The sequence below is a fragment of the Mytilus galloprovincialis genome, chromosome 12 (genome assembly GCF_965363235.1).
Source record: "Mytilus galloprovincialis chromosome 12, xbMytGall1.hap1.1, whole genome shotgun sequence".
NCBI lineage: Eukaryota > Metazoa > Mollusca > Bivalvia > Mytilida > Mytilidae > Mytilus > Mytilus galloprovincialis.
The window spans coordinates 34,290,017-34,314,105 of NC_134849.1; the positions used below are offsets into that span (position 1 = coordinate 34,290,017).

Below are 24,089 nucleotides of genomic sequence, written 5' to 3' on the forward strand. Positions count from 1 at the left end.
CATTTGAAACAATTAACTATATTTGACGAATCCAGTAATTTTTGAAAACCATACGGAAATTGTCCATACTGGGAACAATAGAAACAACTTGGTTGTCTATAATTATTCCCATATAAGTGGGTTAGTAGACTATACTTTAGAACAGCACTCTGAACAAGTATTTTCTCATTCAGAAAAGTCACGGACAGTTCCGGTTCTATCTAAAATAGCCAATCATATCCATGAGAAATAAATAATAATAGTAAATCATTTCGAACTTAAGAATACTTTTATGACATGGAGCTAACTTTTAATCATTTTCCCTTTTTCGTGCCAAAAAATCAAGTGAAATAATCCATCGATGGATAATAATTTTTCTACGCATTATATATGTTGGTTGCTTCAGTGTTTCAAGTTTGCAACATATATTAACGTTTATCACATGTGTCCTTCTTTAAACAATTATAAACAGTACAATGTATTGAAAACTATTTGAAAAATAATATTCAAGTTAAGTTGTTTTATTTATTTTCCTACTGAAAGGTAAAATGAATCCATCTTAACATCTAAGATTTTGAAATACAAATGTACAAATGATATTTACATCTAATGTAATGAATACAAAAAAAAAATCAAACTAAGGAAATTTATTAAAAAAAACTGAATTCGTTACAATAACTCAACACGCTAGGTACCCCAGGGTTGTTTTGGATTGTGAGGAGGGAATCGTCCCCACATTTTGACACACACTTTTTATTTTACTCCTTCGCCAAGTAGATTGGCTAAATAATAAAAATCCCTATAGAGGATAACAAAAAAATATTTAGATTTGTTCGTTTAAATAAATATGTTAAACGACTTAAAATGTCGGATTCATATAAACAAACAAGATTTTTTAGGTATTTAAAAGACGGGAGGTCACTATATAACCTGTATTACTTCTATGATCTACACGAAAGTTATCAAAAGTAAATGATTTATACATTTATATTTAAGAAACAGTAAAAGATGATTATGATAAGCAATGTTTATCTTTTGATAACATTATCATGGTCAAAGTGGCTTAACTCCTGACCACTTGATGGTGTCCAAGTCTTTGTCTATAATGTATACTGAAGGGGCGATTTATGACTATAGTATGAAGCTAATTTAGTAATAATTGTGTTCAGGGACTTCTTAAAGTAGCTTCAGAAATCCTTACTTTATAAGTTTTAATCTCATTTGGTCATCTTTGTTTATTTACATTCCATTGGCAAGAAGTTGTCATAGATAAAATACGCACGAATCAAATGAAAGAGTTTCTGTGTACTGAATGAATTAATGCTTCTACTTTCTTTTTAAAACCATGGATCCACTGAGGAAGCGATCAAAAATATTTTTTTAAATACAACTATATCAAGTTGGTTTGGAAATTTAGGTAAACCTGTAAAAACCTTATTATAAACGGGATAACACATCCTAGTTTAGGATGCAAATTTCGTATATATGTTACAGTGAATTAATATAATCAGAGATTATGTAGAATCTCTGATTTTTCAGGGAATATGTAGACTCACTAAAATCATTAGTAGTTATATCCCTGAAAATGACCAGTGATTTTACATAATCACTGAACATTTTAATAATTATTCTACAAATTCCTTAATATAATTTCAGGGATTATGAATAATTTATGGATCTTTTGTCTGATAATTATAGTATAACTAATCGCCGTATTTGAATATCAAAAATAAGACAACGCATGTGAAATTATCGGTTTTTATCTAACTGGGAAATCAATGTAATTCATTGCAACCAATGTAATAAAAAAATACTTCATGAACTTTACATGTATTGTCTGTTTATTAAAGCCAGCGTCAAATGAATATTTATGTTCTATTTGTAAATCCACAGAGCATGTTATTTGTTGTACATGTACATGTAAAGCAAATAATGAAGAAAATTATGGAACATTTTTTTTGGTTTTTTTTTGGTTTTTGTTCAAATAAACAAGAAATTCAAACCGAGAAAACTTACGCATCTAAATGTATAGAAAAACTAAGGATTGACAAAAAGAACAAAATTTTAGAGGAAGCTGACATTTGGCATGTATGGTGTATTCTCATAATTCCACATGATAAAAAAGGAAAGGGAATCACAAAAAAACATAATGGTAATTGTTCACCAAAAGTCTGAAAAAGGATATCGCCTGGCCAAAAAAATATTGTATCACTGCTCGAACCAGTTCAAGGTTGCTATTTCCCTTTATTTGGGGGTAACTACAGATGTTTTTACTGAACACTTTATTTTTCTTAGGGGGTCATAAAATCTGATTCAATATGTGAAGGAAAATGTTTTCTAAAATGTGGATATTGTGGTAAAAACAGATGTGAAGCATATCAATTTGATATATTGTGCCTATCATTTAAAAAAAAAAATAATAGGGTTATGATTTTGATATTTTGTGCTTAACATTTTTCAATTGATGTTTATACAGTGTTATGCTGTTTTAATATGATTTTAAAGCATAAATTATTTGACTTTTATTCATTTTCCTTATAAATAAAACTATTTCTTCATTTCAGTTATTATGTGTAATCCCTAACGTTTTTTCTAGTGATTCTACATAATCCCTGAAAATTTTAGTTATTATATATAATCCCTAAACTAGCCGGTGATTCTACAAAATCACTGATTATACAAATTCACTGTAACATATACATAGAAAGAGTCCATGATGTATAATTGTAAAGTTTTTTAACTTTAAGTTGTTTTGCCCTCAATAGGCATGAAATAATTGCCACTGGACATTACCTTATGTTGTACTGTTATACCACTGTCCCAGGTTAGGAGAAGGGTTGGGATCCAGCTAACATGTTTGACCCCGCCAAATTCTGTATTCAGTATGTGCCTGTCCCAAGTTAGAAGCCTGTAATTCAGTGGTTGACGTTTGTTTATGTTTTGCATATTTGTTTTTGGTTTAATTTTTGTACATATAAATAAGGCCGTTATCGTTTTCTCGTTTTACATTGTCATTTCGGGGCCTTTTATAGCTGAGTATACGGTGGTATGGTTTGCTCATTGTTGAAGCCCGTACGGTAACTTATAGTTGTTAATTTTTGTGTCATTTTGGTCTCTTGTGGAGAGTTGTCTCATTGGCAATCATACCACATCTTTTCTTTTTTTTCAGTATATCTTTTGTATTATCAGCCGGTTATATTTCTCTGTTATTATATATATATAGAATAACCATACATTGTCTCGAAATATCAATGTTATTTGTACAAGGCTTAGAAACAGGTAGAAAGCGAGGGTGTGCCGAGCATTTCTACCTGTTTCGAGCCGAGTACAAATAACCGATAGATATTTTGAGACAATGTATGGTTATTCTTTATATACTGCAACTCTTATAAGTGTTCTAAATGAAGTATTTAGGGTAAAAACCATCATTTTTTAATTTGGAGCGGACGACGTAAAATGTCCGCGAACCTGTATGTTTTATTGACGTCATAAATAAAACTCTACGGAAACGCATTGTCAACGTCATAAACAAGGTGATATACGGTCAGTGACTGTATATCACATATGAATATACAGTCAATGCAATTTGACTGCTCAAATAGGACAGCTGCTGTATATATCATGATGAAGATGCATGGAAGTCACGGATTTGATTATATATTATAAACGTTGCATAAAATAAAAAAAAGGCTCAGTTGATGTTAAATAAAAGAAATAATAATACAAATACCTCCCCCCTCCCCCTTAAACAAAAAAACACAAAAAAAAAAACCCCAAAAAAAACACAAAATAAAAACGATAAAAACTAAACTTAAACACACAATGAACAAACAAAAAGCAAATAATAATAATAAAAAAGTTAAAGAAACCAAACAAACTTTAGTAGCCTTTAAAATAAAAAAGGAAAAAAATCGCACTCAATATACCATGTATACGTTCTACACCAAACGGACCAATTTAAAAAAAAAAGTTTTCCAACGGAACAAATGGAGAAAGAAAAAGAAGTGTTTTGGTATACTCTTGCAGTGGCGTAGCACTAAATTTTCATAAAGAGGGAGCACTGACCTCCTAAGAGGATGCCCTTTCCAGACACCATGCTTCAGTGATTCCTTAAATAATTATACTACCACTCCCCCTTTTCCATGGGAAACCTACTTAATCCGCAGGTGTCTTACATGTCTGGCATTATGTTATATATCATTTCCATTTGCTTTAAGAAATAATGATTTATTTTGAATTTCAAGAGGTAATAAAAGCTAGTGATTTTTTTTTTTTTGGTTCAGCATGCATTTTAAATACAGAATATTTTCATGAAATTATATTTCAGTAAACTTTGTATATCATCTTTATAATCCTTGGGTTTATTTTATCAATATAAACATTGACTTTTGTCGTATATTTATTTGCATATTAAATAATTCAGACATCTGGAAGCTTCTAAGCCCAGAAGGATCCAGAAGTTTCCCAGCGGTAGCCACAGAACATCTCAGATTTCATGTCCAAATTTGGAAATCACAGAAGATTGTCAAAGGACCCCTCGTGTAGTACGGTTGATTATTGTGAATCGATGGTCATTTTGAAAAATTGAACAGACGACATGAAAGTTGAGGTAAGCTTTTTTAACATACTGTTCTAAATCATAAAGATAATACTGTAATTCAAAGGTTTAATGCATTTTTAACAACAACTCTTCATTGATGAGGTTTAAAAGGTATCAACTTCCTGTAAAACTGAAAGTCGGCATGAAATTTCCCCTCCGACAAAAAATACGTTAAAACTAGATTTTAACATTCAGAAACCTATTTTATTTACAGTATTTTATAGAATATCTTCTCTAGAAACAGGTAATTGAAGGAAATCAATAGAAAAGTTTGAAAATTTGATGCTATCTTGACCTGTTTACACTTATTTATAGCACTCCTTCAAAAATCTAGTTGCATTCAGGATAAAAATCAGTGTAGTCCTCATTTAACCCAGTTTTAACAGCGGTAGTTTCTATGCCAGGGGTCTGGGTTCGATTCTTGACTGTTTATTTTGTACATAAAGTTTGACTGTCGCTAAACAGGTCGTCCTCAATTCTTTGTACCATAACTTCCAGGCATAAATTTTAGAAAGTACCCTGGACACTGTTTAATACTTGCTCAAATAGTATCCATATTTATCTATTTTTGTTTAAAAGAATAAGGATAACTTGAAAGGTATTATAATAAAATAAATAGATCATTGACAATATTGGCATCTAATATAATGATAATATGAGGCAGGCATAATTAACCTGTAAATGGGGACGAAGTGTGTATGAATTATTTTTTTGTAACTTAAATATTTGTTAAAAAAAAGAAACGGAAATTCTCAGATCCGGACATCCTGGTATTTAAATTTTTCAAGAGGTGATGCAGACAGGATTCCTCTAGATTTTTCATCTATTTGAAGGTGATAACTGATTATTTATATTGCTGATTATTTTTTAACCAGAGGATATAATATGATAAAAATCAAAATGGAGATATTATATAGTGTCTTTAACAATATTAAGTGGGTAAAATTACTAGATTCAACTGGTGTCAATATATATCAATTAAATTAATTTGCATTGAAGTCTATGGAAAATCTAGAGGATTCTTATCCGCATCACCTCTCAACATTGTTTACATAACACAAATTCTTATCATTGATTGGTCAGTTACATGTTGTGATGTCACTGCAGATCTGAGAATACCGTAACGTTTCCTTTTTTGGTTCTGTTAGAGATTTTAGTTGTGAAGTTATTTAAGTTATGACATCATATGCAATGTAAACAAAGAAATGCTATTATCAGGTAACGTTTTTTCATATCAAGGAATTATTAAAAATGAATCTGGTATCTTCCTATTTTATACTAGACTGATAAATATATATTTTACTCAAAGTTGCATACAAACGAGACGGGAAAAAGGAAGTATATTCTAGATTTCTGTGCAGATGCAGGAATTTAAAACATGACATCAAAAAAATTGAACGATTTTGAGTTCATTAGTACAATGAAAATTTCGGGAAAATTTTCCCGATTTTTTTTTTATATTGATTTTTCTACTGTTATTGGGGACTTCGTCCTAATAATATGAGGCAGGCATTACCTGTGAATGGGGTCGAAGTCTGTATTAATATTTCTTTTTAATTCCAACAAGTTGGTAAAAGAAACGGAAATACCGTACCGTTTCCGATATTGGTTCTGTTGTTAGGGATTTAGTTGTGACGTTATTTAAGTTATGACGTCATATCCAATGTAAACAAAGAAACGCTGTTATCAGGTAATGTTTTTTTCACATCAAACAATTATTAAAAAATGATAGGGTGTTGAATTCCTTCCTATATTTGTTGAAATGTTGATAAATATACATTTTATTCAAAGTCTCATGCCAACAAGAGCGGAAACGGAAGTAGATCCGAAAACAAAAGTTAACGATTTTGAGTTCATTAGTAGAATGAAAAATTCTGGAAATTTTTAATTTTTTTTTTATTGATTTTTCTAACGTAATTGGGGACTTATAAATTTCAATTGATAATTTCTAGGTTTACAGCTTTCAACCTTCTTGCTGTTTGAGGGACACTTTTGTTCACACCAGCTGTGTTTTATTAATGTTAGATTCTAATCCTTGCTGTATCTCAGTCTAATAAAAATAATCGAAGATTAAATTGTGTAGTCATGGTAGTCATGGTAATATTCTTCTTCAATTGGCATGCAGTGTCGCTAATGTAACCTCACTTAGGCATGACTTCACATATCCAATGATGTCAATGTTGGACATAATACGTTATAGTTTCATTTGTCATATTTACTGGCACTTGAAATTTAACCATAAAAAAATTTCTGCAAGTGTTCCTGCAGCTTTCTCCATCAATAAATCTATTTGCCATGATGAAGTATAGAGTGTTGAATGCTTATAGCTGACTTCAACCACCAATAATTTATTTTTCTAAATGCACATAAAACATTTGTAAAATGGTTATCATGTGCATATTAAAGTGGTAAACTTTTTTTGGTAATATTTCAAATGTTATATGGTTATAATTATGTTCTACTTTTTTTTATCATTATAGATGGCGAGTGCACAGTCTTTACGTGAGGAGGGGAACAAGCACTTTAAGTCAGGAGATATAGACAGTGCTATTTCCTGTTACACACAAGCGTTGGACCTTGGTGACCTGAAGGAAACAGACAAAGCTATCATTTACAAAAACAGAGCAGCTTGTCATCTTAAGAAAGATAAATTCTCTGCTGCTGTCCAAGATGCTACAGCCTGTAAGTATCTAGAGAAAGGCTATAGAAATATTTTGATTTTTTTAGCAATTTGATTTACCATCATTTTGTCCATGCTACACACACATATACTACTGTGAAACTACTTTTATTTGTGGGTATCAAATTTCCTGGTTTGAGCAACATTTACATGTTCATGGATTTTAGTTTTTTTGTATTTTTTGTCAACATGATAAGGGAGCCATAATTTATATTTTTTTGCCAAAGGATTTGACACTGCTTTGTCTTACTTATAAATATTCTTTCTATTGTAAAGATCTTTTCAGGACCTTCTGGTTTTTTGGATACCATACACACCTTTGGAGACAAACATTTCTATGGCAAATCTGTTTATTTGGATAAAACTTAAAAATGTGAATGATGAAGTAGCTAATTACATAATATCTCTTGTGTAAAAGTTTTTTTTGTCAATGTGTTTCTGTACATTAATATGTTTCTTTGGAAAAGAATTTAGAAAAATTATTAATTCTTATATTCAACATCAGTTAACCTTGAGTTATTGTATCTATCACTTCAGCTTTAGAAATTGTTCCTGATGATCCAAAAGCATTATATAGACGTTGTCAGGCTTACGAAAAGCTGAACAAAGCAGAAGAAGCTTACAAAGATGCTGCAGCCCTGATGAAGTCTGACCCAAAAAATACAGCGGTACAGCCTATATTAAAAAGACTGAATCCCATTATACAGGAGAAGGTAACCTTAAAATATGCAAATTTGACTATGAATTTGGCCATGTTGTTTTGATGGTTCAGATAGATTGTCTGGCTACAATAATTTAAAAAGTTTGCTTGTATGTCACTTAATAACAGATATACAATACATACATGACATAAGTTAACAAAATGTCAGATGATGAAATATAATGAATGACATGATGGTTGTGAAATAACTCATTCATATGATTAATATTAGATATAGAAGAGAAAATGAAAACATAGATTGTGAAAGATACCACAACCCAACTAAAGAGCAGAAAAACAGGTAAAGGCCATCAACACAGTAATGAAAATCTAGCACCTTAATCGGCTCATAGTTGGCTGCTAAACAAAAATAAAAACTAGAACAGCAAAATGGACAATACACTCAAACTCCAAAACAAAAATAAATTATGAACTAAAATTGAAAATAATGCACATAATTAGCAAAGGCTGGAGGTTCCTGACTTGGCACAGGCACAAACATTCAGGGGGGTTAAAAATGTTTGTGGGATCTTCACCCCTTCTATACCTCTAGCCATTTTCTAATGTAGAAAAAAACATACACACAGCAGATATAGGCTATATTAAAAACTTATATGTACAATGGATCAATGTTTTGCAGGTCAAGGAGCAAAATAGCACAAGTTCAAAGGTCGCTCAGATGTTTAATTTTACTTTTGACCCAAATTGTGAAAAAGAGAAAAGGATAAATGTAAGTATTGTTGAATATATATTTCTTAATTCATTTACAGATAAATGTGAACATAACAAATGTATAAAATTTTCATTATTTTATTTTAAGAGCAAAAAAAAGTAAAAATATTTGATATATATAATACCGATATATTTATTTATGAAAACCAAGAGGATTTTTTAAGCCAAGTGGAGATAGTAAGCTACCCTTGAACAGAGAACATTCTGCAGTGGATATTTTATTGTTTAAAAGCTAACTAGATGCAAAAAAAATAATATCTGATTTATTTATGTCAGTTGTAATGCATAGATAGTTCAATGTCTGGACTTCATATCAATGAAAAAATACTATGTCAAGAGTATTGGTTTATGCCAAGTCTATTCTGTAAAAACTTGACAAAGTAAGCAACCCTTGTACATAGAATAAGTGCAGAGGAAATGCTTATTTTTTAAATATTGAAAAAAAGTATATCCTTCCATTCAAACAGATGTACAAAGTGCTAAGACAATGCAGCTAAAAATACAAAATTACAGAATGGTATCAAAATACAAGTACATTTTTTATTATAATGTCAGGTCACCTAAACGATATGAAAAATAAAATTGATACAAAACACGTCTAAAAAATTATTTACTCAAGCATTCACTTCTATAAGAATGTTTGTCCTTTTTAGACAAAAGAGTATAAAAATTAGATTATATTTAATAAAATTGAGAATGGAAATGGGGAATGTGTCAAAGAGACAACACATTAATTTGGGTTACGGCACATACTGGGGCAGTTTCTCATACCTGGTTTGGAATTTCCTTCGTATAGGTTGGTTAATTGCTATGTTACTATTATCTTCTCCCAGACAAGGGAACACCATCATTTACCACCAACTACTCTTGAAGAGTTCTAGTGATTTACATGTTTCCTCTTTAAAAAGAATGCTCTTAAAACTCTGAACACTTTTTACAGGCAGCTAATAATTTAGTGGTGTTAGCCAAAGAAGAAGCTGGGGCAAAATTCATTAGTGAACAGAATGGTATTGCTAAACTAAAACAGTTGTTAGAGGAACGGGACCCTGACATTATACAGGCGTCTCTCAGGACATTAGCTTGTTTAAGCCAGGGGTCAAAAGAAAGGGTAGGTAATTAGTTCTTTAGCAGCTAAAAAGGATATAGACTTTTTTTATCATGAGACAAGGCTTTAAACAGTGTACAAAAGTCTTAACAGATGGAAGGCCAATTTATAGCTCTGAAAATACAAGGTTGTCTCAGGCAAGATAGTTAAGAGAATAACTTTAAAAACCAAAAGCTCTGTGATCATTAGTGCCCAGTTCTAAGGCTAATAAAAATATATGTGTGGTTCCAGTTACCCTACCTACCCTACTTTTTAGTCTTAAAAATAGCCTACCCTAAAGATTTTTTTGTCTTTTTTAATTAAGCACTGTTAAAGTCAGAATGTTGCGCACATAGACTCAATGTAAAAATAAAACATAAAATAAAAAAAATCCCTTCCTACATTTACCTACCCTAACTTTTGATAAGGAACTAGAACCACACATATTATTTTATTTGGCCTAAGCAAGGAACCAGTTATCCAGAGGCTCTGCATTAGTCAGTAAGACAACAAACTGTAAACCAACTTATTTTCACAGATACTTTATTTCTCATTTTGCCCTTTCTATCCCTTTTTGTGGCAATTTTAATTTTGCGATTTTCGAATTTACTTGAGGTAGTTGAGTATATAAAAAAGAAGATGTGGTATGATTGCCAATGAGACAACTATCCACAAAAGACCAAAATGACACAGACATTAACAACTATAGTAGTTTTGATAATTGGTAAACATTTAAGTTGCCAGTCAAAATGCAAGCATTTCATGGATAACATGGAACAAACAACTGAAAAAAATTGCATACTCAACTAAAGGGGATTAAAGAGGCAATTTTGTAAAATTTGATCTTTGTCTTTTATCTTTGTTTATTATGGGATTTGTCCTTTGACCTTTGTATCCGTGAACATGATTTATTGAAATCTGATTAAGAACATATGATCTTACTTTTTCAGAGCAAACAAATATTAGAACATATAGAGTTGAAGAGAATTGGTTTCCTTATAGCAGAAAAAAATAACCGTGTTTCAACCTCAGCAACATTTTTGTTAGAGAAACTACTGGTAGCCTTAACTGATCTTGAGCTATACAGAGCTAAGGTGCAGCACTACAAAGATGAAAGGAAACAGGGGAATCCTTGTATTTGGCCAAAATTTGAAATGAGTAAGAAAAACTTTTACTTTTTTTTTTAAAGAATGTGAAAGTTGCACCACCTTTGTAATTAAACATTTTGTTGCTAGTGTCATATATATATATAAAAAATTTAGTGAAAATGGAAGTCTTTGCCGTAAAATTATATTCTAATATGGCTGGCATCTCTTATCTCTGTTCCCTGTTCTTTCTTTTAAAATATTTGCGTTTTATTTGTAAGAGCTTTTATAGCATGTATAGAGCATGTTAATGATATGCTCAAAACTTGCATGTATACAAGAATAGATATTTGTTAGATTGGTCAAGCTTCAGTTGTTTTTGAGTAGAACTTTGTAAAAGAAGGGGTATCAATAAATCACTTCTGAAATTATAAATGCAAATTTTTATTATTTTGAATGTGATACTGTCTGATTTTTCATCAATTTAAAAAATCCTAATTTGTAAACAATTTAATTTTAATTTTATACTTTTAGCTGAGGAACAACAACTTCTTACAGACAATGTATTTACCATGTTAAGTAAGATGATCGAAAATGCCAAAGTGTCAGCATCTGGTCGTGACAACGTGATCGAACTTATTATCAAATATATCACCAGGGAAACTGGACTGCACTGGACAAGAAAATTCCTTGATACAGAAGGTAGAGACCAGTAAAGTTATATGATTTTAAGACAGTTCATACTTACGTCACCTGTAGAACAAAACTAGGGTCGGTAGTTCAGTAAAAAGTTTTTTTTATTAGTAAATAAGGGATTTGGATAAGCATTTACCTATAGTTTAGGTTAGTGGCCTTTTTGTTTGTCAGATATATTTTTATATACTGGTACTTGCTGATATTTTCTTGCATAAAACAATTATATAAATTGTAAAACAAAAAGAGCACACTGTGAAGAACAATACCAGGGGAAAATTACTTCCCTCATTTACAGTGTAAACAGTTAAATTTAGATATTTGAAAGCCATGACCACATGAAAGGTGTACCTGTAATACTTCTAGTGTTTGGCATTAAATCTAAGTAAGGTCAGGACTTTTATAGTAAATGTGAAATTCATACAACTTTCAGCTGCGAAACACAAATTTCAGCAAAGATTTTTAGACTCTTAATTAGAATTTGTTTTCTTCAGGATTGGATGGTTTGTTAGCAGTAGCATCAGCCATTAAACAACACGAGACATGTACTTTACCCATCTCAGATTCCACTAAAATGCATTCTTCTGTCTGTATGTCTAAAATATATGATGATCTTAGAAGTGATAAAGAGAGAGATTTATTTAAAGAAAAATGTAGTAACTTCTTCAAGTGAGTATTACTATCTTTTGTGCAATATAAGAAATAGCTTCCCCAGTAATCACCACAGGCTATTATTACATGGTGGTGCTCTTCCACCCTTTAAATTTTCAGCACTTCTCTAGACTTTCTCAGGGCATATTATAATATAATATGATATTAAAAAAGCTTGGATAAAAACAATTATTAAATATTTAAATACTATGACTAAATTCTATTTGTCTTTGTTTTTTTTTAATAAATTATGAAACATACATTTTTTTTTTGTACACAGAGGCACACATTTATTAAAGTCGGTGATCATAGCTTACAAAAATTTTTTAAACCATGTTGAATTTTATTTTCTAAAGATTTTCAGCATAAGAATATTTTTAGTGCCAAAATTTGTGTTATTGGGATTATTTAGACACCTTCAACAATGAAAAAAAATGAGAAAGTAATTATTGCAGGTTCATTTACAGTTTCATAAATGTAATGTTGCATACAAATGTTAGATGGTGAGTTTTTATTTTTTGGCGAAATATATCCCGCCAATTTTTTTTTTGAATAATATAAAAATATTGCAGAAATGTAGTCATTTTGCTAAACATTGTATGAATATGTTTTTCAGGGAGTTGTTCAGTGATGAATTATATGAGTCTAAAGTTGAGGCCATCAAGGCAGTATCTACTTTATTACAGGTGAGTTTCATTAAGGGAGTACATAACACTACAGGGAGATAACTCTGTAGAGGCCATCAAGGCAGTATCAACATTGTTACAGGTGAGGATCATTTAGGGGGTACATAACACTACAGGGAGATAACTCTGTAGAGGCCATCAAGGCAGTATCAACATTGTTACAGGTGAGGGTCATTTAGGGGGTACATAACACTACAGGGAGATAACTCTGTAGAGGCCATCAAGGCAGTATCAACATTGTTACAGGTGAGGGTCATTTAGGGGGTACATAACACTACAGGGAGATAACTCTGTAAAGTAGAGGCCATCAAGGCAGTATCAACATTGTTACAGGTGAGGGTCATTTAGGGGGATGCATAACACTACAGGGAGATAACTCTGTAAAGTAGAGGCCATCAAGGCAGTATCAACATTGTTACAGGTGAGGGTCATTTAGGGGGATGCATAACACTACAGGGAGATAACTCTGTAAAGTAGAGGCCATCAAGGCAGTATCAACATTGTTACAGGTGAGGGTCATTTAGGGGGATGCATAACACTACAGGGAGATAACTCTGTAAAGTAGAGGCCATCAAGGCAGTATCAACATTGTTACAGGTGAGGATCATTTAGGGGGTACATAACAATACAGGGAGATAACTCTGTAGAGGCCATCAAGGCAGTATCAACATTGTTACAGGTGAGGGTCATTTAGGGGGATGCATAACACTACAGGGAGATAACTCTGTAAAGTAGAGGCCATCAAGGCAGTATCAACATTATTACAGATGAGGGTCATTTAGGGGGTACATAACAATACAGGGAGATAACTCTGTAAAGTAGAGGCCATCAAGGTAGTATCAACATTGTTACAGGTGAGGGTCATTTAGGGGGATGCATAACACTACAGGGAGATAACTCTGTAAAGTAGAGGCCATCAAGGCAGTATCAACATTATTACAGATGAGGGTCATTTAGGGGGTACATAACACTACAGGGAGATAACTCTGTAAAGTAGAGGCCATCAAGGTAGTATCAACATTGTTACAGGTGAGGGTCATTTAGGGGGATGCATAACACTACAGGGAGATAACTCTGTAAAGTAGAGGCCATCAAGGCAGTATCAACATTATTACAGATGAGGGTCATTTAGGGGGATGCATAACACTACAGGGAGATAACTCTGTAAAGTAGAGGCCATCAAGGCAGTATCAACATTATTACAGGTGAGGGTCATTTAGGGTGATGCATAACACTACAGGGAGATAACTCTGTAAAGTAGAGGCCATCAAGGCAGTATCAACATTATTACAGGTGAGGGTCATTTAGGGGGATGCATAACACTACAGGGAGATAACTCTGTAAAGTAGAGGCCATCAAGGCAGTATCAACATTATTACAGGTGAGGGTCATTTAGGGGGATGCATAACACTACAGGGAGATAACTCTGTAAAGTAGAGGCCATCAAGGCAGTATCAACATTGTTACAGGTGAGGGTCATTTAGGGGGATGCATAACACTACAGGGAGATAACTCTGTAAAGTAGAGGCCATCAAGGCAGTATCAACATTGTTACAGGTGAGGGTCATTTAGGGTGATGCATAACACTACAGGGAGATAACTCTGTAAAGTAGAGGCCATCAAGGCAGTATCAACATTATTACAGATGAGAGTCATTTAAGGGGATGCATAACACTACAGGGAGATAACTCTAAAGTAGAGGCCATCAAGGCAGTATCAACATTATTACAGATGAGGGTCATTTAGGGGGATGCATAACACTACAGGGAGATAACTCTGTAAAGTAGAGGCCATCAAGGCAGTATCAACATTGTTACAGGTGAGGGTCATTTAGGGGGATGCATAACACTACAGGGAGATAACTCTGTAAAGTAGAGGCCATCAAGGCAGTATCAACATTGTTACAGGTGAGGGTCATTTAGGGGGATGCATAACACTACAGGGAGATAACTCTGTAAAGTAGAGGCCATCAAGGCAGTATCAACATTATTACAGATGAGGGTCATTTAGGGGGATGCATAACACTACAGGGAGATAACTCTGTAAAGTAGAGGCCATCAAGGCAGTATCAACATTATTACAGATGAGGGTCATTTAGGGGGTACATAACAATACAGGGAGATAACTCTGTAAAGTAGAGGCCATCAAGGCAGTATCAACATTGTTACAGGTGAGGGTCATTTAGGGGGTACATAACAATACAGGGAGATAACTCTGTAAAGTAGAGGCCATCAAGGCAGTATCAACATTGTTACAGGTGAGGGTCATTTAGGGGGATGCATAACACTACAGGGAGATAACTCTGTAAAGTAGAGGCCATCAAGGCAGTATCAACATTATTACAGGTGAGGGTCATTTAGGGGGATGCATAACACTACAGGGAGATAACTCTGTAAAGTAGAGGCCATCAAGGCAGTATCAACATTATTACAGGTGAGGATCATTAAGGGGGGGTACATAACACTACAGGGAGATAACTCTGTAGAGGCCATCAAAGCAGTATCAACATTATTACAGGTGAGGGTCATTTAGGGGGGTACATAGCACAACAGGGAGATAACTCTGTGAAGTAGAGGCCATCAAGGCAGTATCTACATTGTTACAGGTGAGGGTCATTAAGGGGGTACATAACAATACAGGGAGATAACTCTGTAAAAATCAGCTGAACATTTTACTCACATTCTATTGTTATGGAAATACAAAGCTTCTCAATGATCAAAATTATATCTGATATTTTCTGATTAATTCTGATATTTTCTAATTAATTCTGAGTATTCTGATAAAGTATGTGGTTAAAGATTATTTTTAATTTTTATACGACCGCAAAAATTTTAATTTTTTGGTCGTATATTGCTATCACGTTGGCGTCGTCGTCCGAATACTTTAAGTTTTCGCACTCTAACTTTAGTAAAAGTGAATAGAAATCAATGAAATTTTATCACAAGGTTTATGACCACAAAAGGAAGGTTGGGATTGATTTTGGGAGTTTTGGTCCAAACATTTTAGGAATTAGGGGCCAAAAAGGGCCCAAATAAGCATTTTCTTGGTTTTCACACTATAACTTTAGTTGAAGTGAATAGAAATCTATGAAATTTTGACACAAGGTTTATGACCACAAAGGAAGGTTGGGATTGATTTTGGGTGTTTTGGTTCCAACAGTTTAGGAATTAAAGGCCAAAAAAGGGCCCAAATAAGCATTATTCTTGGTTTTCGCACAATAACTTTAGTATAAGTAAATAGAAATCAATGAAATTTTAACACAAGGTTTATGACCAGAAAAGGAAGGTTGGGATTGATTTTTGGAGTTGAGGTCACAACAGTTTATGAATTAGGGGCCAAAAAGGGGCCCAAATAAGCATTATTTTTGGTTTTTGCACCATTACTTTAGTATAAGTAAATAGAAATCTATGAAATTTAAACACAAGGTTTATGACCATAAAAGGAAGGTTGGGTTTGATTTTGGGAGTTTTGGTCCTAACAGTTTAGGAATAAGGGGCCCAAAGGGTCCAAAATTGAACTTTGTGTGATTTCATCAAAAATTGAATAATTGGGGTTCTTTGATATGCCGAATCTAACTATGTATGTAGATTCTTAATTTTTGGTCCCGTTTTCAAATTGGTCTACATTAAGGTCCAAAGGGTCCAAAATTAAACTTAGTTTGATTTTAACAAAAATTGAACCCTTGGGGTTCTTTGATATGCTAAATTTAAAAATGTACTTAGATTTTTAATTATTGGCCTAGTTTTCAAGTTGGTCCAAATGGGGGTCCAAAATTAAACTTTGTTTGATTTCATCAAAAATTGAATAAATGGGTTCTTTGATATGCCAAATCTAACTGTGTATGTAGATTCTTAATTTTTGGTCCAGTTTTCAAATTGGTCTACATTAAGGTCCAAAGGGTCCAAAATTAAACTAAGTTTGATTTTAACAAAAATTAAATTCTTGGGCTTATTTGATATGCTTTATCTAAATATGTACTTTGATTTTTAATTATGGGCCCAGTTTTCAAGTTGGTCCAAATCAGGATTCCATATCAAGTATTGTGCAATAGCAAGAAATTTTCAATTGCACAGTATTGCACAATAGCAAGAAATATCTAATTGCACAATATTGTGCAATAGCAATTAATTTTCAATTGGAGTTATCTTTCTTTGTATAGAATAGTAGTTGATAATATATATGTTGGAAGTTTGCCAGACATGACTATGATGTCATTTTCTATTTTTATTTGCCAATAACTTTATGTAAATAACTTCATTGGAAATTTGCCAATATAAAATGTTGCTGATGAAGCTTTTTTTCCTTATCTTATCTAAAATGTTTTTAGATAATGTATGTTGGACATTTGCCAGACATGACTATGATGTCATTTTCTATTTTTATTTGCCAATAACTTTATGTAAATAACTTCATTGGAAATTTGCCAATATAAAATGTTGCTGATGAAGTTTTTTTTATTGTTTTATACAATAAACAATGTATATTCACTTTAACTACCAACCAATCTTTACCATTCAGTGATAACAAGCACTTTATTTTACATTTTAATATTTTATGATGTATCTAAAAGAGTAGTTATTGTTGCAAACTCCATTAGAAATTTGAATTGATATCAGTTTTGGAAAAAGGGAAACGGGGATGTGAAAAAAAAGGGGGGGGGGGTTTAAATTTTTCTCATTTCAGATTTCATAAATAAAAAGAAAATTTCTTCAAACATTTTTTTGAGAGGATTAATATTCAACAGCATAGTGAATTGCTCAAAGGCAAACAAAAACTTTTAAGTTCATTAGACCACATTCATTCTGTGTCAGAAACCTATGCTGTGTCAACTATTTAATTTTAGATTTAAAAAGTTTGAAGAAGAAATCTTTAATTGATTTGTAAAATCTTGACATTTGTTTTGTGTAAAAAAAACCCATGTAATGTCAAAAATTTGATCACAATCCAAATTCAGAGCTGTATCACACTTGAATGTTTTGTCCATACTTGCCCCAACTGTTTGGGAGAGATCCGTTTGCGCCAAAAATGCGTCCTTTTGCGCCACAACTTTTTTTCTCAAATGCTACGTTTGCGCCACATGTTTTAAAATTAGATGGTTTCATTTGCGCCAAAAATAAAACATACGATTGCGCCAGTTAAAAGAAACTTCCCAATTTAAACTATGTAGTAGCTTTTAACTTCTTTTTATTGTCCAAAAACACAGACATTGAAGGATGAAATCCATAAAATAGTTAATAATAGTTCATAATAATAATAAAGCACATACGCATGGTGGGAACAAAGCTCTGTGTCATCAACATTTGTGGCTAAAACATAAAGAGCAAAAACTTCTATTTTCTATATTGGCATATCTTTGTTAAGCAAAGCAATAAGTTTTATTCTCTCTCTGTACATTGGCTGTCTAATGCTGCTTAAGTCATTTAATTCTCTTCAGAAACTCGTCTTTATGGTGAAATATCTCCTAACATGTGATACCTTTTGGGGCAAACATAAGAATACATATTTAGCAATCATTAATATTTATGATAGATATATGTACAAGTAAATTGGCGCAAATGAGTTCCAAATATTGGCGCAATTGATACATTTTGAAAATAAAATTTGGCGCAAATGATACCCCTGAAAAACAGTAATTGGCGCAAAAGGACTGCTGCCAACTGTTCAGGGTTCGACCTCTGCGGTCGTATAAAGCTGCGCCCTGTGGAGCACCTGGTTACATTTGTCAAAATTATAATAAATTTGAACATTGTTGAACAGCCAAATAAATTCTAGTCAAGGTGTTTGGTACAACCTTAAACAAATTGTAAGGTTCCAAACATTATAATTTGGTCTTTCCCTATTTGTCTTTGTTAAATTTTCACTTTTCAAAAAATTGAACAGAATTTTTCATTGTTTGAAATAAAAAAAATACTTTGAATGAGTAAATTGTTATCCTGTCCACTTCTATAAATAATTTTTCACATAACATTTCATTGCATTTAAGATGATAATTTATCACTAGAAGTTAGTTAACCAATCAAATAATATTCACCCCTTTTTTCCTGTGTACAAGCTTTAACCATGTAACCTCAAGTTTCTCAAATATTCTATAGAAACATAAAAAAAAATTAAAAAATGGTGCTTTGAAAGACAGAAGATATATGTTTATGACTCAGAATTTTTTTTCTGCAATGAAATGTAGGATTAATTTTCTACTTGGACATCTGTCAAATTCATGGGTATATTTTATTTCAACCCTTTTTCCTAAGCAACCGAATGTGATGTACTATGATTATCATAGTAGTGATTTGGTGGTACAAGTATGACAGTTTTATGGACAAAAGACTTGCTGTCTCCCCCTTCAGTACATTCAATCATGACAGAAAACTTTAGGAAAATATATGCCGTTACTACTTCATAACAGCGCCTGATGATGATAAAGCCTAACCAGTTTCGATCTAATTGACCCCATACTGGACGTCTTTAGGAGTACTAAAACCAATTAGAATCAACAGTTTAGAGACATCCAAATTTCTTTATACCACTCACTCTATTCTCCATGACAGAAAACTTACCTTATATCATAAGAATAAATCAGAGGTATTTTGTCCTGTTTTTGGAAGCTGTTTCAAGACATCTTTTTTTCAAATAGAAGTCCCAAGTAGTCCTTGTACAGATGATTTTGCCAAAATGTTTGATTCACAAGAAAATTATTAAAAATATAAATTAAAATCACAAAATATGAACTTAAATTTATGTTGATTTAGATTGTTCAGTTGAATTGTCATTAAAAGTTATGGGATATTCCATTTACAAGTATAAATTTTAAAGAAATATCAATTCTTGATATAATAAATGTTTAAACAAAAAGTTGAAAATTAAAAAGTTCTCAGAATATGATATAGATATTTTGGGTGTCCTTAAAAAGGGCACTCATAAGGCAATGGAATAAAGTCAGTTCTTGATATAATATACTTTTTATATAAAAAAAATTAAAAGTTTTAAAAATTAAAAAGTTCTCAGAAGATGATATATTTACTTTGAGTATCCTTAAAGAGTGCACAAACATAAGGCCATGGAATAAAATAAAAACAGGATTTCCCATAGGTGGGTGTTCAGACATAGAAAGTATTGTTGTACTAACTTAAGGAACAAAATATACTTCTATTTAATTGTTTTATGGTTTCATATAGGAAATATTGAGATACTTGGTTAAAGTATTGAACTATTATTGAAAAAAAAATGTTTAATGAGCTTAGTGCAGTTTCAGAAATAAATATATTGTTTGATAAACTAATTTTTGTTTAACACAAGATTTTAAATAGATTATTCCTTACAATTGTTGAAGTTATTGTTCTAAAATAATCGCCACCCATTTTATGGAAGTGACTCCAAATATATTCATTTAATACTTTTGTAGCAAAAAAAGAATTAACAATAAAAAAAGGTGTAAAAAGAACATATTTAGGGAGGGTAATAAAATTTTTCTTGTCAAAGTTTGTCAACTGCAATGCCATGTGAAAAAATAGTCTTTTCAAGGAATTTGATGTTTTGAAAAAATTAACAAATTAGACTAAGAGCTTATATGTTTCTAAAAAAATGACAATTTCTTAAAAACAATGTCATGAGTGCATGCTGTTTGAGACCTCTGAGAGTCATATTTAATGTTATATAGGGTCCATATGAAGTAAACATGTTCATGTTGTACAGGGTCTATATATGTAGTATTATATTGTATTTTATTACAAAGTTATCAGAGTAGACTGTTTGAGACATATAAAATTTCTTATTATTATGCCCCACCTACGATAGTAGAAGGGCATTATGTTTTCTGGTCTGTGGGTCTGTTCGTCCGTCCGTTTGTTCGTCTGTTCGTCAGTCCGTTAGTTTGTCTGTTTTGTCCATCCGTTCGTCCTGCTTCAAGTTAAAGTTTTTGGTCAAGGTAGTTTTTGATGAAGTTGAAGTCAAATCCAATTGAAACTTAGTACACATGTTCCCTATGATATGATCTTTCTAAATTTAATGCCAAATTAGGGTTTTACCCCAATTTCACAGTCCACTGAACATAGAAAATGATAGTGCAAGTGGGGCATCCGTGTACTTGGGACACATTTTTGTTTTTAGGCAGTTAAGCTGCCTTATGCGAGCACCCTGGATTTGTGTTCTACCCAATAAATGCTGAAATATACGTGCCATTGTTATCATCTAGCTGGCTACTATATTATTTATAACTTATTGGACAGTTTTTTCATACTTTTCATTCTGAATTACAAAAAATATGACCAGAAAAACCTTAAATGATCGTCGATTTTCCCAAAAGTTTTGAAGTTGCACATAGGAAGTAGAGCACATTAGGAATCCTTATGTAGTTTATTCTCCCCTGAGCTTTTGGCTAAGATGTCAAAGAACAAATGTAGGAAATATTTAACCGCCGAAAATCTCTTAAGACAAGTAGTTAAGATTTCCCAAATTGCAAAAGTCGTAGGAATATTGTTTGTCGTCAATACGTAGTCAACTACGTCAGTAGTCTATTAATATAAGTTCAACTGATCACGCTGTTGGCGGCAATTTTGAATTAGAAGACGAAATTTTCGTATCTTTTCAATTTGAACGCAGGGGTTCAAATTAGCGGTGGTCCGAGGTCTGCGACCTTCCACTTTTGCAGTCGGACTTTCTACTTGGTTACTAGCTACGCCCGACATGCCCGACGGACCTTGAAAGAAAATAAAAAATTAACTTTGCAAATATTTTTACCAAAGTGTCCTAATAAACGATCTCAAACTTATTTTCATCATTACTATTCATGACAGCGATGTTCAATTTGCTCAACCGCTAGCTTTATGCAGAAAATCGCCGAAATATTATGTGTAAATCCGAGTAAAATCGTATCTCACTATATGTCAAAAACAACATTGAAAACAAAATGGCTGCCGCGAGAAGACAATTACAATATCGGATCCGATTTCGGAAGCGGATAAGGGTAATCCCGGGTTTTGTATATCAACTAAAAAAATCCAGACAGGTGACAAAATACATCTATGCATGGTAAATAAATATAAACACTAGAATTGAAAACCAAAAGATATATGTAAAAGAAAGAAAAAGCAGAAAATATTTTGTACACCAATTTTAATGTCAAAATCCAGTACAACGTGACAGCTTGGAACAGTTTATCTAACAATATATATGTTCCTGGTAACAGTATAAATTTTCTTTATTAGTGATAAATGTTGGTAATGCATGTTAGATGCTTTTCAAGTCAAACATATTACTGCAATTTCAAGGGATATTTTTTTCTTCTCAATTTTGATAGGTCAGTTAAAATAGCTGGAAGTTTCTTATATAAAAAAAAAGATGTGGTATGATTGCCAATGAGACAACTATCCACAAGAGACCAAAATGACACAGACATTAACAACAATAGGTCATCGTACACCCTTCACCAATGAGCAAAGCCCATACCACATAGTCAGCTATAAAAAGCAATAAGACAATGTAAAACAATTCAAACGACTAACGGCCCTATTTATATAAAAAAAAAATAACAAAAAACAAATTTGTAACACAAAAACAAACGACAACCACTGAATTACAGGCTGCTGACTTGGGACAGGCACAAATAGTGCAACTATATTATATGATACCTGAATGTAAGCAAATCATTTGATATACAGGTGGAGTCCATTGGGCCACTCTACCTCCTCCTGTTTGATAACTTTGAAACGGATGAGATCCCCCACCCATCAACCATATACATTCATGTATGAGACTAAATAACTAATCAAATGAAATATAGGGGAAGTCCCTAGGGTCGCCCCACCCCTCATATTTTAGAACTTGGAAACAGTCGAGATCCCCACCCCTAAACCATATATATTCATGTATGGGACAATATAACAAATCATATGAAATATAGGTGGAGTTCATGGGGCCACTCTTCCCCTTCCGGTATGAAAATTTGAAAACGGTTGAGATCCCCTATCTTAAACCATATATATTCATGTATGGGACAATAAGGGGGTCCCTAGGGTCACTGTAAACCCTCCTGTTTGAGAACTTGGAAACATTCGAGATCCTCAACCCTAAACCATATTTCTTCATGTATGGGACAATATAACTAATCAAATAAAATATAGGGGGATTCCCTGGGGGTCACCCACCCCTCCTGTTTGAGAACTTGGTAACGGTAATGATCCCCACCTCTAAACCATATATATTCATGTATGGGACAATATAACAAATCATATGAAATATATGTGGAGTTCCTGGGGCCACTCTACCCCTTTCTGATTGAGAATTTATAACAGTCGAGATCCACAATCTTAAACAATATATATTTATGTATGGGACAATATTACAAATCAAATGAATTAAAAGGGGGTCCCTATGGTCACTGTACACCCTCCTGTTTAAGAACTTGTAAAAATTCGAGATCATTACCCCTTAACCATATATACTCATGTATAAGACTATATAACAAATCAATTGAAATATAGGGGAAGTCCCTGTGGTCACCCTACCCCTCATGTTTAAGAACTTGGAAACAGTTGGGATCCCCAACTCTAAATTAAATGAAATATAGATGGAGTCCCTGCAGTCACCCCACCCCTCCTGATGAGAAATTGGAAACAGTCGAGATCCCCACCTTTAAATTAAACCATATGTATATTCATATATGAGAACTAATCAAATGAAATATAGGGAGTGTCCTTAGGGTCACCCTACCCACTCCTGTTTGATAAATTAGAAACAGATGAGATCCCCACCCCTCAACCATATATATTCATGTATTGAACAATAAAACATATCAAATGAAATATAGCGGAAGTCACTTGGGTCTGAAAACTTGATAACGGTCGAGATCCCCACCCATAAACCATATATATTCATGTATGGGACAATATAAAAAATCAAATGAAAAATAGGAGTAGTCCCTAGGGTCAGCCCACATCCTCTTGTGTGTGTTTTTTGAACTTGTAAAATATTAAGATACCAACGCCTAAACCATATTCATTCCTGTTTGTCATTTCAAAAAAGATTGAATGACATACAAGGTCAATCTCATAGGCGACACATATGCATATCACTTTTCTAGACCCTAACACCTGTCATTTTATTCCAAACTTAGACATCATGGACTTGGGGTGAAGGTGGAAGTCATTTACATTTACTATGGACAGGTCAGTCAGACCTCACCATTGATCCCTATAGTTGTAAACA

At 32.7% G+C, this 24,089-nt stretch overlaps 1 protein-coding gene across 2 annotated transcripts in view; it reads left to right on the forward strand.

The window, feature by feature from the left end:
- The first annotated feature begins 4,458 nt into the window (after positions 1–4,458).
- Positions 4,459–24,089, forward strand: part of LOC143055619 (protein unc-45 homolog B-like) — a 30,946-nt gene continuing 11,315 nt past the window's right edge. The window contains exons 1-9 of one of the 2 annotated variants that reach the window (XM_076228781.1): positions 4,459–4,588; positions 7,060–7,261; positions 7,797–7,972; positions 8,600–8,689; positions 9,632–9,799; positions 10,726–10,933; positions 11,395–11,562; positions 12,048–12,222; positions 12,821–12,890. In XM_076228781.1, the coding sequence (XP_076084896.1) occupies positions 4,577–4,588; positions 7,060–7,261; positions 7,797–7,972; positions 8,600–8,689; positions 9,632–9,799; positions 10,726–10,933; positions 11,395–11,562; positions 12,048–12,222; positions 12,821–12,890 (1,269 nt within the window). In that variant the 5' untranslated portion in view covers positions 4,459–4,576. Of the gene's footprint in view, positions 4,589–4,703; positions 4,824–7,059; positions 7,262–7,796; positions 7,973–8,599; positions 8,690–9,631; positions 9,800–10,725; positions 10,934–11,394; positions 11,563–12,047; positions 12,223–12,820; positions 12,891–24,089 lie in introns of those variants that run through there. The other variant, XM_076228782.1, reaches the window with a different exon arrangement.